General features: G+C 43.6%; 1 protein-coding gene across 3 annotated transcripts in view; it reads right to left on the bottom strand.

Annotated features, from left to right (window-relative positions):
- Nucleotides 1-24139, bottom strand: part of LOC119167974 (uncharacterized) — a 39071-nt gene that overhangs the window by 4899 nt on the left and 10033 nt on the right. Inside the window, exons 1-3 of one of the 3 annotated variants that reach the window (XM_037419431.2) lie at nucleotides 6058-6169; nucleotides 3934-4076; nucleotides 3782-3849 (exon numbers count right to left, since the gene is read on the bottom strand). In XM_037419431.2, coding sequence (XP_037275328.2) covers nucleotides 3782-3849; nucleotides 3934-4076; nucleotides 6058-6159 — 313 coding nt within the window. In that variant the 5' untranslated portion in view covers nucleotides 6160-6169. Of the gene's footprint in view, nucleotides 1-3781; nucleotides 3850-3933; nucleotides 4077-6057; nucleotides 6170-17813; nucleotides 18104-21809; nucleotides 21897-24139 lie in introns of those variants that run through there. The other 2 variants (XM_075866678.1, XM_075866679.1) reach the window with 2 other exon arrangements.

Here is a 24139-nt window from a genome sequence, read left to right as displayed (position 1 = left end):
GCGCGCTGACTTCCTTCTTTCCCTCGCCTGCCACGTGCTCGCCGCAGCGTCCGCAGTTGCCGCCTTGTCCATTCGGCCATAACACCTGCCGGTAACGCAGCTCGCTCCACTACCGCGACTGCCGCTCGTTATACCACCAACTCGTCGGTTCAAGCGCAATAATCCTTTCGCGCCAGCTATCCCCAGACCTAGGCCAGCCATCGCTTTAAAGAAGTCTTCCAGCGTTCACCATGGATGGAAGCAAGGATGAATAGATGTGGCTGTACACTTTAGATCGGGCGGTGGCTAGCACCACCAAGCCGTAATACTTAATGAACCAAAAACTAGATTTATTTTTTCTTTAAAAAGTGAGTTTGAGGATTCGTACTTTGCAGTGAAGAGTTTAATTTTCACTCGTGCCTTGACTTTAGCCACCATTCAGATAACCTCCTTCTAGTTAAGTCTACCCACTTAAAGTCTATTTTGCCCTCCCGGTCCATAAACTCAAGTGCTTTGAAAAACTCTGCGCCATCATCCTGAACTATAGGGTGAAGCCCTTTACAAAACATTATCAAGTGTTCGGCAGTTTCTTCTTCCTCTCCACACGCACTGCATACTGTGTCGACCCCTTCGTATTTGGTCCGATATGTCTTGGTTCGCAGTACTCCCATCCTGGCCTCAAACAGTAGAGAACTACCCCGAGTATTATCATAGTCCTTTCCTTGGCAATTTCCTGCTTAAAAGTTTTATAGATCGCTAGTGAGGACTTCTTAATCCTGCCTATTCTCCACATGTCAGTCTTCGTTTCCTTAACTTTCTTCTTAACCAATAGGTCTTTTTGGTTTAGCCACCTACTCTTTTCTAAGTATTTACCAGTCAATTTCCTGGTTCGCTTCCTCCATTTTGTATCGACGTTCTTCATGTACAAGTAGCTGAAAACCTTCCTAGCCCAACGCTCCTCCCCAATTTTTCTCAATCGCTTCTCAAATTTTATCTTGCTGCTAGCTTCCCTGCCCTCAAGTGATGTCTATCCCATATCGCCTTGTACTCCCTGATTTGGTGTATTCCCGTGAGCTCTTAGAGCAAGCCTACCTATTCCACGTTGCTTAATTTCTAGTCTTGATTGAACTTCTTATCTCAAGCACAAGACCGCATTGCCGAACGTCAGCCCAAGAACCACGACCTTTTTCCATATTCCTCCACAACATCATACCTATTGTAATTCCACAGTGCCCTATTTTTCATCACAGCTGTATTCCTGTTACCTTTAGTCATCACGTATATTTCGTGTTCCCTTAGATACTCGGTCCCATTGCTTATCCATACGCCCAGATATTTGTATTTATTTGTTATTTCTAGCATGACCTCCTGTATTCTTAGCTCACTACCTTCGTTATCATTGAAAATCATGACTGCTGATTTTTGCTTACTGAATCTAAAATCTAACCTTTCTCCCTCATGATCGATTGATTGATATGTGGGGTTTAACGTCCCAAAACCACTATATGATTATGAGAGACGCCGTAGTGGAGGACTCCGGAAATTTAGACCACCTGGGGTTCTTTAACGTGCACCCAAATCTGAGCACACGGGCCTACAACATTTCCGCCTCCATCGGAAATGCAGCCGCCGCAGCCGGGATTCGAACCCGCGCCCTGCGGGTCAGCAGCCGAGTACCTTAGCCACTAGACCACCGCGGCGGGGCCTTTCTCCCTCATTATCGCAGATGTCCATCAATCTCGGCAAATCTTCCTTGTTGTCGGCCATTAGCACTATATCATCTGCGCACATCAATGCTGGTAGTGCTGATCAATGCGTTTTCTTTGACTAAAGAGAGGTTGAAGCCCACTCCCCTTCTATCTAATTTGGCCTCTAATCCTTGTAGGTACATCATTAATAATAAAAGTGACAGGGGACACCCCTGTCTAAGCCCCCGTTTTACCCCTGCAGTCTTGGATACCTGTTTTTCCCACTTTATAACTGCCTTGTTACCTTTATAGATATCCTTTAAAAGATTAGTGCCTACATGTTCCAGGCCTAGTGTGTCCAGTATTCCCAACTATTCCTCTTGAACCACGCTATCGTACGCTCCCTTGATATCCAAAAGTGCTAGCCACAGGGGCCTGTGTTCCTTTTCTGCTATTTCGATGCACTGCGTTAGTGAGAACAGATTGTCTTCCTACCTTCTGTGTTTCCGAAGCCCATTCTGCAGTTCCCCCAGCACTCCCTCATCCTCTATTCATGCCTGCAGTCTTTTATTTATAATCTGCATTGCCAGCCTGTAGACCACTGATGTCACTGTTATAGGACGGTAGTTGTTTATGTCAGCTTTGTCCCCTTTTTTTTCTTTATAGATCATGCTCATCCGGCTAACTTTCCATCTATCGGGAACATCACCGTCGATTAATATTTTTGCTCACTGCCTCTCTCAAAACGTGCTTAGACTTCAGACCTAATGCCTTTATCAGCATAATTGGAATGCCATTTGGGCCTGTTGATGTACTACTAGGGACCCTTTTCTCAGTCCTTTCCCACTCTCGTGAAAATGGAGCCATTGCACCACTTGATTCAGCCTTGTTCATTGCGGTGCATAAAGCGCTTCTTTGTTGAAATTTTTTTCTATCACCCTTGTTCTTATATATTCAGTAGCTTCGTCCCCTTCTAGCCTAGCACCTTGGGCTGTAGTCATAAATCCTCTGCTCTAGGCTCGTTTCATTTCTTAGGGAGATTAGATGGTTCAAAAATTTTACAGCTGCCTTTCTATCTTTTTTATGTACTTCTGCCAGCCACTGAGCTCCCTTTCTTCAAATCTTTTCATTGATCAGAAGGAATGCATCCCTTCTACAACTTAGAAAGATTTCCCATTTTCTGCCTCGCACTCAATCAGAGTTCCCTTTGGGAACTTGGTGTGAAATTTTTGCCCCCACTGCGAAACTTTCATTTTAAATTTCTTGCACCGTGTGTTATGCCAGGTTTCTTTTCCCTCCTTGTGTTCCGTGTTTCATACTTGCCGCTGTATGCTCTTGTGCTATGTAATTGTGAGTGTCTGTCTTTTTGTTAACAAATGGCCTTGTTTCTTTCCGTCATCGCGTTCCTTCACGAAAACGAAGCGTCTTCAGGTTTGCGACGCCCTAACCTAGTGCTGTGGTTGTCCACCATGATGGAGCTGTGCATATGGTGAGCAGCTGCTCTCGCGAACGTCGCTAGTGCTATCTCGTCCACGGCTGTCGTATTTAGAAGGAGGCGGAAGGATAGAGGCCTACGTATTTTGCTACGTAACTGCACGTAAAAACATTATCGAAATTTTTGGAGCCCTTCAGCGCGGTGTTTCTCAAATGATATCATGGTTTCGGGGCGTAAAAGCCCAGCTAATATTATCTGTTACGTGGTAGTGCAGCACTGAGAAGGGATAGCTTAGCTAGGCTCCGATTACGAAGCGCATTACGTGGCTTGGGGTTATGCTGGCTACACTAGTGCCACAGTTGCTCAAGGTCATTCAAACAAACTTAGTTATTTTGGGCAAGCCTTCTAGAGAATTGACTATTCATTTGTGAGGTTTAACGTCCCAAAACCACCATATAATTGGGAGAGATGCCATAGTGGAGGGCTCCGAAAATTTTGACCACGTGGGGTTCTTCAACGTAATCTGAGCACACGGGCCTTTAACATTTCCGCCTCCATTACTAGAGAAATCACTTGTGAACATTTTGCTCTGAATATTTGTTGCAAATACAGTTCGTGTTCTACTAGAGTGCTAGTCAATTCATTGCGTTAGCGGGTGAGCGTATCTAACTTAGGATACCTTTGGCTTGGACAAATAGTCGGTCCTTATTACGTGGATCAAATGTTCCTAACATTCTGACGTTCTTCCTGTAATGAGAACAGAAAAAAAATTAATAGAAGTGACGGAATAATATCATGATAACAATATATCAATAGTACAAATGAACATACTTTTCCAAATTTTCGTAGCACAAGTGATGATAAATTATATGAGTTTTGCTTATGGTTAGCAGAACGTCAACGTCACATCGAGTCTTTCCGACTTTTCCTTTCGTTGTGTTGAATGTCCATATGGGAACAGGAGTCTTTAAAAACTGCAAAAAAAGCCCCAAAGGGTTAAATATTGCATTAGGAATCAAAATACAACAAGAAAGATGTAATATTTCTTTATGAACAATAAACATCAACATGAATTAAATTGCAATTAATTGTTTCATGACTTCCTTAGTACTATACTTTATTATCATACGCAGAAGCTGTTTTAATACGGGACTAGCAGTGATGTTTTTATGCAAGCGTAACTGCTGGAGTATTATTATGATGATTATTATTGTCATCCTAGCTCTATAAATGTGTCGCACTCAGAATTTCAACGCTGGTATCACATATTTATAAAAAAACATCTATGCCTAAACATTTGCTTATTCCCTAGTCTGCGCTTCGTAGGGAGGGTTAATTTGCACAAAATAAAACGCTCATAGAGTAAGCATATCATATTTAGGCAAACTTATTGGGAGATTAATATGTGGTTTTTTACCAGAACGAGTCACTTAAACTTCGCGCTATAAATGACTAATGATAAATTGGGGTGTGACTTTAGGGGTGCACGTTCTACGAAGAACAGATTGTAATGCTTTATGCGGATTAGAAAAACAGCATGAATGTTTGTTCATCTGTGGTTAAGGTACCATGTGATTTTATTATACAGAGCGTTGACTAAAAATAACTGTGGGAATATACTCTTTGGGATCGGACTAGTTAGCATTCTATTGTAAACCTGGTTAGCCCAAAAAATACTTAGAGTAGACATAAAAAGTCGAGAACCTTGTCCTTTCTCATCCTTTCAGCATGTGCATTGTCTATTTTTTTGCGCGCTGATCAGAAACCAATGCAGGCATGCATAACTTAAAATGTTTGATTGGATCATGTTCTCCGTGAATTGAAGGTGCTATCTGAATATCGTCAACATATGAACATGACGAGGTGCCATAAATGTCGATATCGAGTCCGTGAAACGTTTGCTGTGAAGTTGTATAGGTGAAAAATATCACCATTTGCGAATTCAGGCATTAGTAAAATTGCAAAAGAATGTTACAGGTAAATAGTGCAGACCCATTAAATACAATAAAAAGTAATGCAGCACCGCATTTCTCAATTATCGTTCATCATGCAGTACAATCACATGCAGCCAATTTCTAGAAACTAAAGGCAATGACCTTCTCCTAAGTCATCGTTGGATTTTTTTCGTATAAAACAGAGAAGCAAATGTTATTCACAAGTCTGTACGCTCTTTTTACCACAAATAGCATGTCTCCTCTGATCTAGTACACATTCTTGGACTTTCGCAAACCACTTTCAGCACACGACAGCTAATTTACCTCGTTCGAATGAGCTATGGTGTAATTTTTTAGTCTTGCGCTCACAAATATGCTTTGTATGCATATTGAAATCACTGCTGTTATGACTCGATGATACGGTAGTGATAATGACACCTCACAACTCAAGCCGTACATGATAAGCGGGGCACCTTTAAATTGAATGAGTGGCCAGGATTTTTCATTTCAGCGGTGGCTCATTAACAAGAATATATCTGGCAGCGACAACACCATAGATGGCGAATGAATAGTACGTCAAGTGTCATTTCCGTTTGATCAGAATTTGAATAACTTCAGTAGGCTGTGTATGGTAGTGTGTCATGCTCCATCGCACCTTGGTGTGAAATGAACATAATAGTTCTTCAGCCATGTATGTACTTCCACTTCATGCAAGACTTGAGCGTGCGATAATAACTTACTTTAGCTAGTATATGGCCGTGCACAAGTGAGCTCACATCACCCTGATTGCATAGCATGGTGAATGGGTAAAAGTACAAAAGTATAACACTGCCATTGTAATCGACAGAACACCTAGTTCATCGAATATACATCTATTTCAGTGTTTCTCTACTGATTGGAGCTATGTCAACCACGGCACATGGTTCGTACGTATAAATAATAAAGCTCAAATAAATCTGCACAAGAAAATACTTGTGGTTCACGTACATAGTTGGGGTGCCATAAAAAAAACTTGTACTACCTTTCTGACACCGTAATTCAGTGGGGAAAGTTTCAAATCGCATTCGAACGTTGCTAAATAGGCGCTAAAAAGTATGGCCGTGAGCAGTTTCCTTTCTTTCATGCTTTGTACTCTTAAGATAACGGCGAATTGACTTTCATACAAAAGGTTTCGCTTCGACAGACTCAGAAGCAGCAGGTGGCAGTTTTAGAACAATGCCTACTGCATATAGCTCTTCCTTACTGTTCCCTGAACGAGTGTTTGTAAAGCCAGCTGCCTACCGTCTGGGTGGTACTTGCCACGGTTAAAATAAACAATTGTAATTTTCAGCACTGCGCACCCGGCAGTTGCTACGCTCACTTAAGATCTATTTCTGGATACGACAACAAAATTTTGTACGAAGCTGTGGCAGGGTCTCTAAAAGTGTAATGCGGTCGAGTTATTAGGCCACGTTCGCAACACATGTTCATTGGCTAGCAAGGCTTCCCTTTTTGGCCAGATAAGAGAACTCTGTCATTGGCAAACCAATGGCAGTGCTCATAAAATTAGCCCTGTCTAAACATGTGTGGATGCCTCCTGGATTAATAGTGATGAAACCCACCACGCCACCTTAGTGGTTGGACGAAGTACCACTAGGTCGTTAGATAATGCACGCAACTACAAAGGCGCATGCTGTAATTGATACTGCGACTGAGGATTATGAGTAATCATGACTTTGTATTTTGTAGGAGTTCATGCTCTGAACGAAGCCTTGGTTGCGCAAATCCCATAATTTTACGCCTGGTACCAGTACACGCAAGAAATATAAAGGAACGACGTTAATCAAGTATTATATGATACCGTAAAGTAATGAATGTACGGTTTGGCAATATTGAAACAAATCATTTTGCAAGTCACCCCATTGATAGAATGCGCCGTCCACACATTCTGCGTGCTATCATATTATTTTTCTGGGAGAATTCTTCTTTATTCTTTCTTTTAAAAGACGTAATTTTATACGATTGTATTTTCGCTGGTACCAGTTTTTTTTACGCAACTCATGATAGGTGGATGGCACCATGGTATAACAAAAGTGATTCTTTTCAGAGCGAAGCTTTCGATGTCTAGATGAAATCGGAATTTCTTACATGCCATTAATACTGCTGGTGCGTGAGTGCCACAGAAATCAGGCAAACAATGCTTCTCGCCACTTTTCCACTAAAATAAGTTGTTCGCAGGTGGAAACGTACGCCTAAATACTATGTAGGTGCATGCAATAGGCGAGTAATACATATCAGTAATTAGCTAAGTAGACACAGATATTTCCACTGAATGAGAGTAAGGTAGCTTGCATGAAACATCTGCGTTTTTATATTGATGTCTCAAGCCTGTGTGCTACGGTGAATTCTTTATTTTTAATGCAGGTTTTGTTCTGAGACTGTTGTGAACCTTCAATCTCAAGGTACCTCTAGATGCGATGTCTATCAATCCAAGAACCCCCGGGCAGCAATCACATCCCGGGTGCCGGGACATGAGCGGTCGGTTGCCACGCATGTTCCGGGAAGAGATTTTGACCTTGTTGTTCTAAAAAGTTTGGTTCTTCGTTGTATAATAAGGAATAGAGCCTTGCGACTGGCATGGTGTTTTCGCGTATCTACAATCGGCTTTTATAATTTCTCTTTTGGTGATTTGCGGCCTAAGTAAGGCATAACTATTTCATACACGGTTTGATTTTATTATTGGAATATTTCAGGCCTGCGTTGGAATATTGTTAAATATTGCGCTTCTCATTTTTATAACTTTTGCCGTGACGCACTTGGATTCGACAGTTCCAGTTGCTTTGCTGGTGATGTGGTGCGAATTATGTTCTTGCAAGAGGTATTATAAATGCTTTCTCCCCTGGGTTCAAATTTGTTAAACATTCTAATGCACTTTGATATATCTTTGGATGCAAGAAACTTGTTACACACTCGCATGTCATAGAAATGACGAGTGGCTGCAACAGCGAAAACAAGGCAAATGAGCATTGCGGTAGTGGTGTCAGTGATGCTTATGTATATGCGAAGGCATTTTGAGAAAATTATTGTGAACGAAATGACAGTAGAAGAAGCAACGGAACATAGCACTTTTGCTGAATCTTCGTATTAGAAATAGACAAGTATTTATTAGAAAGACAACTATGAGCACAAGAAAGGTAGGTACTATTCAATTTAGTTACTTGACCGTTACTGTAATCATTTATATAACTTAGAACGTTCAATAAACTGCTACAAATTCTCATAATATATGTGAGTGTTAGTGCACTTGAATGTGTCCCTTTACTGAAATTGGGTGCAAAACATGCTGTGTTAGAGATACAATTCATTCTGGATCTTTTTGAACATTCTCTACACCGCATAGGCCTACACTGATCGAATGCTTTTAAAACCAGAACTCCCACTAGACTGTAAATAAATAGAAAAGCTATGCCTTTAGAGATGCTTTTCTTGGATCGGTGCAATTTGAGTGTATCTGAAGCAGGTGGTGGCTATCAAGAATTTTTCGTTCAATTAACGAACAATTTTAGCGGGTGTAACATAAGACAGTAAAAGAGAGAGAAGTAAACGTTTATTTTCGAAATCGAAACAGTGCGCCGAGCAACGCCCGGTGTCACCCTGAGGTGGGAGGGCTCCTTAGTCCAGGAACCTTCTGGCTTCTAGTGCCCTCTTGGCCCTGGCCACGAGTTGTTGTTGGTCTTTCAGGTCCTCGAGGGCGAGCTTCGCCTTCCACGTTTCTGTTAGGTCTTTATTTGTCCGTCCTGCTTCATTATCAGTCGTTTGTTGTTGCGGATTACGTCTGGCAATACACTGGCATGCAAGAAGCACGTGTGCCAGGGTGTCCAGTACGCTGCAGAGTGGGCACATAGAGCTATATCTCTTTGAGTAGAGACGATGCATTAGGGCCCCATGTGTGTATGTGCTGCTTTGCAGGCGTCTCAGTATCACGCTTTCCTTTTTTGTCAGTTTTTGGGTGTGGTGGAGCGTATACTCGTCGCTCCAGTCTGTAATGCTGGAGTAGGTGTTTGAACAACTTCCGTCTCTTCAACGACGGGTCGAATATCCTGTGAGCAGGGGGAAGCCCGGCTGACGTGCTCGCGGGCAGCTGCGTGGGCTGCTTCATTTCCCTGCACCCTTGTGTCCTAGTACCCATAATATACAAGTGCATGGGAGTGGAGTGCTTATATAAATAAATATTTTTTTATTCGAGTGTGACCCGCCGCGGTGGTCTAGTCGCTAAGGTACTTAGCTGCTGACCCGCAGGTCGCGGGATCGAATCCCGGCTGTGGCGGCTGCATTTCAGATGGAGGCGGAAGTGCTGTAGGCCCGTGAGCTCACATTTGGGCACACGTTAAAGAACACCAGGTGGTTGAAATTTCCGGAGCCCTCCACTACGGCGTCTCTCGTGATCATATAGTGGTTTTGGGACGTTAAACCCTACATATCAGTCAAGCCATATTTATTCGAGTGTAACTAAATGTGGTTGTAAACTTTCATCCAAGTGTAAAAGTAATGTGTGTGAACCTGCATCTATTCAAGTGGTAAAAACAGGCATGAGCTCGATGTATTTCTGCATTCTTTGATATGAAACTCTTGAAGAACATTAGTACTTTGTTGCTAACTTAGGCGTGAAACTTGGTTTTATGACATTTATTCACAACAATCCAAGAAAGTCAGCTTCTTAAATTACCGAAACGTTTGTCCCGTTAAATTTTTTTTCTTTGTATTAGGAGGCTTGGGCATATCTAGACCCTTCGTGTAAGCCAAAAAGTTCGGCATCGGTGTAAACAGCCTCTTAGCATCTTCATACGAAAGCAGTGCCGGATATGTTCAGCTCGTTCCTCGCCGGCTGATCTGCAACCTTTACCTTGCTCCAGTAAGCACTTTGGTCACGCTCACACTGGTTTGAATGGTTTCCTTCCGACGACAGGTGCTGTGAAACGCTGGGTCACTGGGGCAGTTGACCACCTCTCGCCATACGCCGAGTCTGCTGTACTCCGACAGCTACAGCCCGCGACATTGCCTCCATTGTGCTTCATCAATTTATTTTCTGTCACTGGCCTGCTCAGGAGCTGCACAGTGACCTCAGTCGTGTCTTCAACTTTTAAGTAATTAGGCTATTTGTAATATGTGCCAAGTGGTTGATCGCACGAGCATGGCGTACCACCCTCAAACTAAAGGGAATAAAAACACTTTCAACCACATGCTTAGTGAGGTGCGCTCAATGCACGTTACATCCGATATAGTAAATCGGGACGCTATTCTATACTTCGTGACCTCTTTTGGAGCACTGTGTATTCCCTATTTCTTACACTGTGGTGAACACCACTCGACCTAATCCGGACACACTGGTTTATGCTTATAAGTATGCGGTCATATATGACACAGTGAGGCATGCTGAAGAGTGCCATCATCTTGAACGGGCCTTTACCACAATCGACCAAGAGTTTCAGAAGAGAATGGTCGGTGTCACCACTTCCACGCCCACCCGTCTTTACTCTTCCAGTGCTTGTGTGGTTCGGATTTCCTACTACCGTATCTCGTCTCCAAATCCAGTGAAGTATGAATGGCCGAGCGCACTGACCCATCAGCTATCCGAGTGAACCCGGTAAATCATCTTCGAGCATGCACAGTGGCAGCACTGTCTTGGAAACTGTCCATATCGAGCGTCGCAAGCCTACTATATTACACAAATTGTGACGAGCTACCTAGAAGATGCATGGCTTCTTTTTCAACCATGACTCCATTGCATCAAATTTTTTTTTAGTGGTCTGTCTGTACCGTGCATGGTTTGTTGATGTTGTGCGCTCTTAGATTCCGAAGCCCGTCCCTTTATATAGTTGCCAACGCGTCCTCTGCACGCAAGGCATTGAGAACAGTGGTGCGCTTCCTGCGGGCAAGTGGTCTGTAAGACAGGCTGTAAGCAGCGTCGTGGATCGAACTGCCGTGGATCGAAGCAGCGTCATGGATCGAACGAATACAGGACACTGTATTCCCTGACTAAGGCAGGCCCTCCTGCCGAAGCGTACGAAGTATTAAACATTTTCGCCCGTTCATCCTTCGTTTCTCAAAGCATACACAGCTCTGGATCCACAGAATAACTTCTCTCTCTCTCTCTCTCTCTCTCTATATATATATATATATATATATATATATATATATTGTAAAGGCGTTTATTGGCCGGCAACCAGCGAACATACACAATGGCGACAGTCACGGCCAAGCACGGACTCCCAGCGTGAGTGGCGTCCTTGTTGGGTAGCCCCACTAGAAGGTACTCAAGTGTCAACCCATTACAGAGTTTGGAGGCTCCGCTACAATATATATATATATATATATTGTAGCATTCATTAAGCACATCTACTTTCTTTACACATGTTCATCACCATGAGTAGTCATCATCTTCATCTGCTGTGGAGACTTGGCTTGTCTGTGTTCTGTGCTTTGGGTGTGGTCGCTTCATCGTGTCTTCTGAGCCTAGTAAAGGTTGCCTTCACCGTTGAATCACAAGTGGTGGAGTGTGCTCTGCGATCTTTCGTCCCCGCCCATCCCGCTCTACCTCTTGGAGCTCCGCACATGTCGTCGTCTGTGCCAGGTGTCCGGTTACATGCCTCAGGACGAGCCAACCGGCACTTCTGCATCTACCTCCACGGCCCGGCTGCCACGGCCTATCCATTTTGGATTATCACCGCTCACCAGCGTGAGCCACCCACGTTCGCCAGACTTCGAGGTGAAGATGTGGAGCATTCGTTCAACCACTTAAATCAAGCGAGTTCCACTAACAACCGGGATGATCCTACCAAGCTTCTCCGTGTTTACTTTTATTTGACAGGCGTAGCGAAAACATGGTATTTCAATCATGTAATGGAAATCACGGACTGGACACATTTCAAGCAACAGCTTCACCAAAATTTCGGCACCCCGGCGGTTCGTTCAGCTCTCGCGAAGAAGACACTGAATGCTCGCAAGCAACAATGCGGTGAGTCTTACACCTCGTACAAGTAGGATGTGCTTGCTCTCTGTCACCGTTTCAACACGTCCATGTCTGAATCAGAAAGTGTTCGTCATCTATTGAAAAGGATCGGCACCCTCGCGTTCAATGCCTTAGTCATACAAAACCCGACCACAGTCGCTGACGTTGTTGCCACGTGCCAACGCCTAGAGGAACTTGAGTCCGAACGGTTACAGCCGGACAGCGCTGAAAACACCACCACGACTGATGCCTCAATGCGTGCTATGATCCGGTCAATTATACGGGAAGAGCTGCAATCTATCGGCCTCTCAACGACACCAAGTCCACCTCCCCCCTCCAACACTGCTTTGCGCGACGTTATCAAAGAGGATATGGCGTCCATGACCGGGCCAGCGTATGTACACTCTCCGTTACCTCGAGTACAGCCGACGCACGCACAAGTCCTCGCTGCTTCACCACCTGTCGTACAACCGATGTCCGCACACTCGACGCCTGTCCCACTGGCTTCGTTAACTCCGAGTGCGCCTAGCCAGCCCTTTCACCTACCATGGCGGTCATTTCGTCCGATCTGTTATTACCGCGGCTACCGGGGCCACATTGCACGCTTTTGTCGGAAGCGTCAGCCGGACGAGCGTCATGTATTCGACCCTTACGCATGGAATGATGGGACAAGTGGGTCCGCTTTCCAACGTCGTCCTTATGATTCACTGCTACGTCGCTCACCGTCTCTGACTGCGACATCTGAGCCAACTCCTTCTTACCGCTCTACTAGACGCCGCTCACCATCATCTCTCCGCCGCTCCACGTTTCCATTGCGACCTATCTCGGAATTCACCAACCAATGCCCGGAAAACTAACCTCTGCAGCTTTTAGAGGGAAAGCTGCATCGAACAGAAAGAGAAAAATTCCTCCAGTGCGTTCATATAATACGATATCTGTTTTAATAGAAGGTGTGAACGTGGACGCTTTAATAGACACTGGTGCTTCTTTGTCTGTGATGGATCGTTCCTTGTGTTCACGTCTGCGAAAAGTCCCCACCCCTTATGATGTACCTACACTGCTCGCTGCTCAAGGGGACGTCTTAGACCTGGTGCTATGTGCACCGCTCGTGTTTTCATAGCTGGTCTTCTCCAATTTGTGCAATTTGTCGTGCTGAGTTCGTGTACCCACCAGCTTATATTAGGCTCAGATTTTCTGTCCACGGCGAACGCTTCCATCTGCTGTCATGAAAATGTTGTTCATAAGATGGAAACTGACTATGCTCTTTATGTGGATGACAAGCCCGTTCGCTTGCTGGCTACGGAAGATACCGAGCTACCACCTTGTCGTCAGCGAATAGTTATCATTACTTCTAATGTGATCGACTCTGGTGACGGGTTTGTCCAACCATCTGTACGCTGTGTCGCAAAAGATATAGCCCTTGCTTCAGGTGTAGCGCGGTTCCACAATGGCTCCGGACTTCTCTACGCTACAAACCAGACGTCTGAAAAAATTTTCATTCCTAAAGGCACCACAATGACTTGCGTTACCGAATGCCAACATGTCTCTGTTGACCCGCTTATGCAAGCATGTTTTGACCTTCCTTCTAATGGACGCTCATCATGCGTTTCTGTTCTTGCTGCGATGATTAGTCCAGAGCTGACCTCTTCAGAGACAGATGAGTTGCTCGCCTTGCTACAAAAGCATAAAGATTGTCTGATGACCATTCCTCATCTCTGGGACAGACGTCCATTATCACGCATCGTATCCAGACCAACGGCACTTCCATCGTACGCGGTCGATCATATCGCGTCTCTTCGTCCGAGCGTGAGGTCATTGAAAAAAATGTGGCTGATATGCTACATCGGAACATTACACGTCTCTCCCCGAGTACTTGGTCATCCCCTGTTGTTTTAGTGAGGGAAAAAGATAGCTCGGTGCGAATTTGCGTGCACTACAGAGCACCTAATAAGATTACCCAAAAGGATGTTTACCCCATGCCACGCACAGACGATGCTTTGGATTCACTTCAGGGTGCCGAGTACTTCTCAAGCCTACACATGCGTTCGGGTTACTGGCAAATACCTTTGCATTTGCCTGAAAGCCTCGGGTGACAGCTTATATCATCTCTAGAGCACTTGCTTAAACTCGTCATAGCTATCAAACGCTTCCCTCGACATGCCCGTCATGGCGTCGGACACTTCACTGGGAAGAACAGCTAACAGGTCCTGCGCCCAAAAAGATCGCTCCAAAGCGTTTCGCTCACAGACGTGTTCAAACTTGACGAGATACTTCGCCATGTCCTCGCCTACTACGAACGGTGGCAGTTGGTCCCGAATTCTGTAACCGATGACCTGAACTGCCGAAGCTACGCTAGGCGCCTCCGAACACTGTAAGATTGCCAATTCTATTTGTTTCAACTCGAGGCGCTCCTGTCTCTGGACCTCCTCACACTCGCGACGTTCGCGCCTATAAGCTTCTTCACGTTCGCGAACTTCTCGCTTTTGAGCCTGTTCGCGGCGTGCTTTGATATCCACCCAGGCCTTATCGATTTCCTTAGCCGACACTTCACTTCTTCATCCTTCATGACCTCAAGGATCGCTTGCTTTCATTTCGCACGGCCCAAAGTAATGCCGAGTTCCTCACACATTTTGATGAGTTCCTTCCTATTGAGGTTCTCCATCGTTCACACAAGCCTCTTGCTGTTTGCCCCTGTTAAGAATCTACTTGCCGTACCCACTATTAGTCTACTAGAAAGACGCGCAAGCAATTTTAACACTGCCGTGTTTACACCCTCCTCATTAACTTTGGTTTCAAAGCGCTCTGACTTGGCTTGAAACGATCAAAGCTCAATCACCAATGCTTCGCACAGCCCTTTTCTAAACTACTATAACCTAAGCAAGAGTAGTCTGGTGAACTGAGGGAAAAACATCAGGCATTTACCGCATCTATGTCGCTGACGCCGGCCGATCCCGCAGCTGCCAACCACTGTTACGAAAGACGGGGACGCCAACACGGAACCGAAGGCGCCACTGCTCCGATCTCCACCGACATGGTCACCAGCCGTTTGGTAGCGTAGGTTTCTCAGTTCGCGACTGCTTCTGCGCAGAGCTGATAGACGAGTGGCGAGACAACGGTAAGTTAAACAAGGTTTATGTACAGCATAGAAAGAGTGGCATTACAAATTCGGCACTAGGGCAGACAGTTTAGAGACTCGAAGAGCCGAGCTCTCTTCTCTGACACAAAGGTCTACTGCTGGCGTCGCGCCGCAGGGCTGTTTTTAAGGCACCGGGTGGATCCTTTGAGTAACCGAATGTCCAACCAGAAGCGCCGCTGGCCGTGAGGTCAGAATCCTCCAATGGGGCTCACCGCTGGGCAGCATCATTCTCATCAAATCTGGAGCCACTGCGCGTGGTTGCAGCCAAGGAAGAGTGACGTCGCCACGCATTGCGTAAGACTCGCCAGACTGGAAGGCGCCGATTGCTTCGACGGTCTCGTGGGCTGACAGGCTCGCTGTACGTTGCGCGACAGACCGGCGCCGCCGCCTGAAGACGCCGTTGAGTTGTTCGCGTCAGGCGGGCTCGCATGCTGGCCTTCACACAGATTGCCTCTTTCAGAGGCATGTACGTTTGGTGTGGACCGTAACAATACTGTATATATATATATATATATATATATATATATATATATATATATATATATATATATATATATATATATATATATATATATATATATATATATATATATATATATATATATATATATATGCCTCTAAACGCTCCATCTACTGTACTCCTGACCTGCCTAGCTGGCAGAGCTCTACGGAGCTGCCATGCGCCAGGTCCTGTTCCGAACTTCGCCGCAAAGGGGGCTCTGAACTTACCACAGCTGAGCGCCGGTGGATGCATGTCAATGCACGGGTTGTCGCCGGTTGATAAAAGTTTCATCACGTATCGTACTTTAATGTGGCACGTACAATCAATCGTGTTATTTATTCTGACTTGCAGAATCTTCTTTTGCATCTTAGTGGACGTATCAGTGCATCATTTTTTAATTAAAACTAAAAATCATATTGGAACTTATGCATCAGCGTGCAAAACTAGAAAGGACAATGAGAGAGGCAGGTTGGAAAAAGTTCTGACCACTAATTGTTTATTGAACTCGTAATACCTGGTAGATGTTTACGCAGTGGTAGAGTTCTCACTATTGGCGTACACTAAGCTGGCCTGCAGTTATTGTTGGGGCAAGAATGGACAAAGACTCTGACATTTGAAAGTGGCCGTGGCCTATTTTCAGCGAGCATTGAAAACAAGCGGATACAAATAGAGTATTTTCCAAATAAACAACTTTGTCCCGAAAGGCAAATGTGGATCCCAGGTGCATGAAACGTCAATGAAAGAAACTCTTCAACTGTTTCGAAACGAAACAGCGCTTACAGTCACTTATTCAACACCTATTAATAGCACAGGTTATCCTGTGGTGTAAACGAGCAAAAAAATCCGTTATGTCTGTTGAAAAGGCCGACTGTTTAAAATTTTTCTGGAGTCATATACTTAACCTTCTCAGCATGGCTGAATGAGAATCGGGCCTAGGTTCCTTGAGACAGTTAGCTTATCTCGATTTCAGGAACATAACTAGAGATATATTGGCAGATAGATTCCTCAATAACCACCAAAAGATGCATAGAGGTTTATAGCTCTTCGCAAACAAAAAATAGATTACTAAAGTTTCTTCACAACTAATTGCATTCCTTAACGTTTAAAAGTTTCGTAACTGGTTCCTAGGAGCCCCTAAAGCGTACGCAGAAATCAAGATTTAGTTGTGGTGTTGCCTACAGTGAATTTACTTATAACCGTGCAAATTTTACGAAACGGTGACTTAATGGAGCAGTTACATGCGTTTCATCATGCAAAAGAAGTTCTCCAGTTTCGGCGCTTGATGATACGAAAGAAGTGATCACTCATTCCGTTCTTCAATTTCTTCGCTATGCTCCATTCATCGGATCGTTTCTTTTTCTTGGCTGAGTGTGACTCTTCGCTGTATGAGAAGCGAACGCGGCGAGCGCACGCACCTTTCAGATTTAGACTAACATCACATATTGAAAATTTCCAGAACCCTTCGATGTCCCTAGTAATAATGTTACTGCCATAGGCAATGTGACCTCTGCCATAGACAATGTGACAAAAAAATAGTCACATTGTCTTTGGCAGAAGGATGAATGATTTTGTCTCTCACCAGAAAATGGATAACAAACGACACAAGTGCGTCATTTTTTCGTCGGGAAACTATTATAACGTCGTTTGGAGATGAATAAATGCTATGCGGACGTGGAAGAAGAGCGATAAAGTGGAAGAAAAGTGATCCCCATGCGGAAATCACTAGGCACCTTCATCTACGGTGAAACTGCTGCTGTGACTGTGGCTAAATTGTGTATATATGTTTGTTTATCCTCATGTAACAACATAACGGCACAAAATGGCACTGGGGAACCTTGTATTACATTGATAGTCCTGGTAACTGGTGAGAGCGTTGGTGCCAAGACAAATATGCACGGATAAAGGCTGCAAATAACAACGCTGTTATTTAAGTGTTCAAATAATGCATTCGCTCACCCGTGATCACCGCTTCGCAAGCATAACGTAGGTTTAGCTTCCATAAAGCTTCTGAGTTTATTTTGCCTCATACTGCTCGTTTACCATTGATGACAATAGTGACTAATCGAGATCGATGCTATCTGGTGCGTCGCTTGTAGTTGTCCCCTTATTGTACTTTATGCGCCCATTATTTTACAAGAAACAGATGCACAGTTAAGAAAAAACGTATGTAACTTTATTGTTGCCAAGTTTTTTATTCTATTCTGTTCTGAATATTATAAAGTATTTCAATTTTCAATTTTATAACTGTTCCCGTGGTGGTTGTGGATTCGGCAGGCTGAGGTGTGTGGCTGCTGCACTATTGTGAAATACATTCTTGCAGGAGGCGTTGTAAATTTTATGGCCATGGGGTTCAAGCTTGCTAAATTTTTTAATACAGTCTTCTAAGTGAGGGGATGCAACGAACTTGCTCCACACTCGCAAGTCATACAAGTAGCGAGTCCCTGTAAGAGGAAACAAAATGCCAAGTGGAGTAGAGTGCAGTTGTATGCGTAATTGAAATGTTAAAGCCATATAATGGCATCATGGTGAAGCAGGAAGAATTATAGGACAGTGAAAGAGCCATCAGAAATAAATTGCTGCTATTCTACCCCGTGTTTTGTTTATAGCAAACTATTTGTCCGAGAAAGAATGAAGCAAAGGGAAGGTGGGCACAACGCTATGTGACTCAATTGGCTCCCAATATAGTCATTGTGGCAATGGCGAACTCGTCATTCACGACGGTAAAATTACATAATAGCTGGCATAAATTCAACAGCAGTAAGTTTTGGGCTGTTTGCAGTTTTAGCTAATATGCGATTCGTTTGCAATAAGGGGTCACAAAATCTGACACACGCACTGCTGGTACTTTTCATCGCAGGAGATGATTAGCTTGTAGCTCATGAAAAAAAAAAAACACGTAGTATACAAGGGGTGTTCATGGTTGCGATACATTTTCGGTACCAAGATACAAAGATTTCGCCACCAACTCTACCACCTCAAAATGTACTGCTATCTCAATAGCCTGTTTGTTCGTATGCAGGTGGGGGTTGCAATGTGGAGTGGAAACGCGTATGTCAATGTGATGGTCAAGATCGCTTCTGCGCCATTTGAAGGAGGCTTGATTAGGCATATTGTACGGTGCAGTGGCTGCGTCGTCGTTACATGTTTATAGATCTATCTATCTATCTATCTATCTATCTATCTATCTATCTATCTATCTATCTATCTATCTATCTATCTATCTATCTATCTATCTATCTATCTATCTATCTATCTATCTATCTATCTATCTATCTATCTATCTATCTATCTATCTATCTGTCTGTCTGTCTGTCTGTCTATCTATCTATCTATCTGTCTGTCTATCTATCTATCATCTGCCTGCCTTCATGTCAATCGGTTGGTGGTCGGCCGGTCGGTCGGTCGGTGCAGATGGGATTAGGAAGTTTGCGGATGTAATGCGGCCGCTCCAAGCACAGGACCGATTGACAGGCGGATCATGGGAGGGGCATCTGTCCTGCAGAGTACGTAGTCAGGCTGATGACGATAATAATGATGATGATGTCTGGGTGCTCTCAAGCTCACCTTCTTACTTTGAATAGATTAAGCCTACTATGGAGGGTACGAATGTTCGCAAAAATATCTGGCCTGCCATGACATGAATAACGTCAAAATCTCGCGGTGTACGTCGTCAAACTCTATCCTTCAAACACTTGTGGCACATACACGTATACCGTGGGCCGTGGTATGCAGGCATGTTCCACAGCTGATTGACACCAGGTGGGCAGATAACATTAATAATATCCGGAGGCAGCACTCAGCCCCTTTATGAAGCTGATCTCGGTGGGCCACTATCAATTATATCTTGCCAACTAACAGGGAAGACATTAAGAATATAAATGCGAGAATATAAAACAAACAAATCGGCAGCATTGACTTGCCGAATGTAAAGTATATATAGGAGGGTTCAAGCAGAAATGAAAGCCAAATGCTCTGCGTTACAATCAAGCATTTCCGGATGGAGCCACGTCAAGTCACGAAACTGCTTTTGAAAAGAACCTTGTACAAGTGTAAAGGTGAATTGTAGTTGCAGGGCTAGCTGTTTTTTTTGATAAACATCTCATTTGTACTCCTATGATGAGGCGTCACGTGGGGTAACGTCATTTGTAGTTAAGCGCCATGCACTGAAACAGTTTGTGTAGCAAAGTTCAGCGCAATCTTCTTCGCAAGCACAAGCCCGACACATAAGCTCACACACTTCCGGTGTTGGTACTACCAATGCTGTTCTCAATTTTGTTACGCAACTTAAAATAAACTGATTATGTAAAACTTATGCGGTTTTTGAAAATATCTCTGTGCTTGCAACATTGGTACATATTTTTAGTGTCAATTCGTAACATGTTTTTCTATAAAAAATTTAAAAACAGTCACCCTCCATTTTGCATGTTTCGAATATTATCAACTGCAGTAGTGTGCGGGGCCCGCCGAGTTTTTGCGAAAGTTTGTCGCATTGTTAGATGCGTTGCCGTGCTACAAAATCAAGAAACATTCTGAATCAAGAATTTATTCTCAATCCGTAAGGTCTTCTTTACTTGGTATTCCGCACTTCCTTTTAAAGCGATGTAAAAAAGTGTTACCAGTTCGCGAAAAATCTACAACTCACTAGTACTATCTTTATAAAAATGTCGCTTTGTTTAACTAAAAAGTTTCTGTAGCAACCAATGTTTTCGATAAAGGCTCCTAGTTATTTCACAAACGGCATCGAAAACCATTTGAATCGGTTACATGAATAAGTGTTTTGTTCTTTAGCTATTTCGGCAATACTTCATTGTCTTCAACCCACGTAGCTGCCACATCTGCTGTCGTAATCCTTCCTGATCAGGACAGTCCTTCATGCTCTTTGCATCATCATCATCCACTCTTACCCACGCTCCTGACTGTCACAGAATTCTCGCTGGGGAGGTGTGGCCCTGTAGAGTGTTGTGACATTCAGTGTTCAGATGAGAGTAAAAATATCCACAACACACGTAATACAAAGTGACTGGGTGAGCTAAATATTCATGACTACAAAATAAAAGAAGATGGGGGAGGAGGAGGAAGAAGGGAATAAATGAAAGGCAAGGAGGTCGACCAGACGCACGTCCGGTTTGCTATCCTGCACTGGGGAAAGGGTTGAGGGGATCAAAGGATAACAGAGAGAGAAGTGAAAAGCAACGTGTGTGTAGATGTGATCTTGTCCATTGCACGCTTATAAGCGGTCGCGTAGTCCGGTCGTCTTTAGAAAACTTAGCAATGCCCACGTCGCTTTGCTGGCCTGTGACGCGTAGAGCCATGAACCAAGGATCTTCTCTTCGGAAAAAGGTGTACCGTCTAGTGTCTCTAACGTTTCGCGTAGCAAGTTGCGTTCGCTCGCAAAGCGTTCACATGAACACAGTAGATGTTCTATTGTCTCGTCCGTGCCGCACGATTCACATCGGGAGCTATCCGCCATTCCTATGCGAAAAGAGTACGCCTTCGTAAAAGCTACTCCTAACCACAGGCGGCACAGTGAAGTTGCATCCTGGCGGTAGACGTCTGATAGAACTTAAAGCTTTCTCGATGGGTCAAATTTTTGTAGGCGGCGGTTCCCGACACTGGGGTCACTCAGCGAAGTTTCCGACATAGTGTTAGCGAACGAGTGAAGGCCCCTTACAGGGTCATAGAAAATCTGTGGCATCTTGAGCAGCTTTCGCCCAACTCTTCATATTCAGTTAAAGTGCATTTTGTGGAGAATAAGCAGTGACATCTGTCTGTTCTCACAGTATGCGTCTTAACAAGGGATGTACCAGTCTGTTGAAAACAATGCCGTTTGCCAGGCAATACTCAGTCACATGGATTCGATCATGTAGTCACTGATTGCTTTGGCATATGCTTATATTTTGGCTAGAATTACGTGCAGGGCAGCCTGTATACGACTATAAAAGAGTTTGTGTGTGCCACATGTAGTCATTAAAGCAGTGCACCAAAATTTAGTCACGACGGTGAGAAAATGAGTTATCAAAGTGAAATGATTTTTACGTGAAGTCTAGTTCATAGAAAATGTCTCTATGTGGTAAAATGTTTGCGATTTGTCTAGACACTGCTGTCTATAGATGAAAGCAAAAGAGATGACAAAAAATTGTAACTTACGAAACAATGGCAACATTATTCTGATGACAGAGCACATACATTTTCTATTTAGGTAAACAATATCATTTACAGTCGCAATAGTGCCCACTGCAAAGATGCACAAAATCATCAGAAGTTTATTTACTAAAGTGAATGGCTTACTAAATTTGATATATTTCATTACTCAAGGCAAATCCTATTTCTTTCTTTATCAATTTTCTAACAACAAAGCTACCCTTTATTTAGCTGGTTTTCAAAAACAAATCTCTAAATAGTACATTTAAACAGCGCTATAAGCTTATCTCGCAAAATATAAATGACAAAAAATTGTGAGCCTGTAACATCATAAATTACCATATAACGATGAGGGGATCCGTAGTGAATAACTATGAAAAGTTGAACCACTGGGGTTTTTGGGGTTTCACTGCTCCTCAACATAGATAAACACGACTCGATCACTACGCTTCACATTCAATGCAGCTGCCGAGGTCAGAATCCCTTTTCTCGCCCTTCAATTCTACTTTCCTCTCAAGTAAGGCTGTAAAAAGCAATTTGCATGAGGCATTTCTCTACATGGTAATAGCTTGTGCAGTGAAGCGGAAAGAGTATACTCGATTACCTATAAATTTTCCACATCAGATGGTGTAAAGTTATTTTCTAGTCCAAAGCATTTTATGACTCTAGAGAAGATTTGTACTGACTAGAAAAGACAAGTAAGGAGGAGACTTAATCCTTTAGCCGCTTGGTAGATACTTGAAAACCCACTAAGTTGCGCTTTTGGTAGCCCATAAATAAAGCATCCCGAAACACAACTATTTTTTGAATTACGTACATTTCTCAAAATCACCCACCAGGTGCGTCAAGGTGAAACCATCCTATACCCGTGATAGCTGACCTGGAGGCTCACCCTTTGTTTTATACATTAATCCCTGCCATCTCTACCAGCACCATGTTCTCTTTTAGTGCAGTTTACTTTCGTAACGTTCACCGCATAATTATTATTAAAAGCATCTCCTTAAATACTTCTGTCTTACTTGCATGTTACTTTCAAATAATATTGGGCTTAAGAAAGAAAAACGGGCCGTTAGCATTCAGCTTTCCTCGAACCGCTGCATGTGTTGGTTGAACAAGTCAAATTTTTATGACTAATCATGAAATAATTGTGGAGATAAATGTAAAACCAATTTTTAGGTCTCACTTTCAAGCTTTTTCAGCTGAATCGTCACAGCGGCCGACTGGTTAAATGCCGTCACTTTAAAAGCTCGTGATGGCGGCCTAATATTCCGACTGCGCAGGTGACATTACACCACCAGCATGTTTTTCCAATGTCATTTCATTAGGTTGTGAGCTCTACATTCCCCATTAGAGGCTTGATTTTTGTTATATTGACAGAGTCACTGCTATTTAGCAAAAGTATTGTCTTCGTGGTTGTGGCTTTGACGGCAGCGCGAAATACGTTCGAGCCCTTTGAAAAAGACGTAGATGCAGCCATAGCGTGGAATTCATTGCCTGTTTTGTTATTTTTGGTCGTCAGCTATTCCTCAGAATTCTTGTGAGATGTTTTTTACCTGTACTATTGGGACGCACCAACAAGAACACACTTTCCTTCTTTGAACGTGGTATGTTTTGCGCTTGCTACGGCCTGGCCAATGCGATTTGGGCCTTATGGGGGAGTCTCATGCTTGGTTAGTGAAACATACATGTGTTTAATACACTCCAGTATTGCACTAATAGATGCAGAAAATGTCTCTGCATTCATGGTGTTGCAGTAGCTACAGTGCTCAACAGCTGACTCGAAAAACTCGGGCTTCTTCTAGGGTGCAAGCGTCTCAAGTTTGCTGAAGGCGAAATACTTGAAGCTATTCTGTGAGATCTTCTTACGTTGTTCCCCATGTGAACGAAATATTCAGTGGTCTATAATGCGCGTTTTACTTTTGATGATTACTTGGCTTTCGTACGTAAAACACCTGTCACGGTGTTTTAGTAAACACGGGGCTTGACTGCTGAGCCAAAGGTCAATAAGATTGACCTTATTAGCGGGGTCACATTTTGGATGGAGCCAAAAGTTCTTGAAAACCCTGTATTTAGACTTAGCGGAACGTTAAAGAACTCAAGGTGGGGGAATTCATCGAAGTGCTCCTCTCATAGTTATATCGTGCTCCTGGGACGTTCAACCCCAAAAGCTGCTATGGCACGTTAGAGCCCACAAATATATATTAGTGAGCGAACAGCTTGTATCCCTTCATTATATAGGCCACTGAGGCATATTATAAAAGCACCGCCTTCACCGAATTAGAAGACGCCACTTCCAAAATGAAGGCTTCAGGAAGTTGCACTGTTTCAAACTAAAA

The sequence above is a fragment of the Rhipicephalus microplus genome, chromosome 6 (genome assembly GCF_043290135.1).
Source record: "Rhipicephalus microplus isolate Deutch F79 chromosome 6, USDA_Rmic, whole genome shotgun sequence".
NCBI lineage: Eukaryota > Metazoa > Arthropoda > Arachnida > Ixodida > Ixodidae > Rhipicephalus > Rhipicephalus microplus.
Note: the sequence above shows the minus strand (reverse complement) of the source record. Positions and strands in the feature narration are given on the sequence as shown.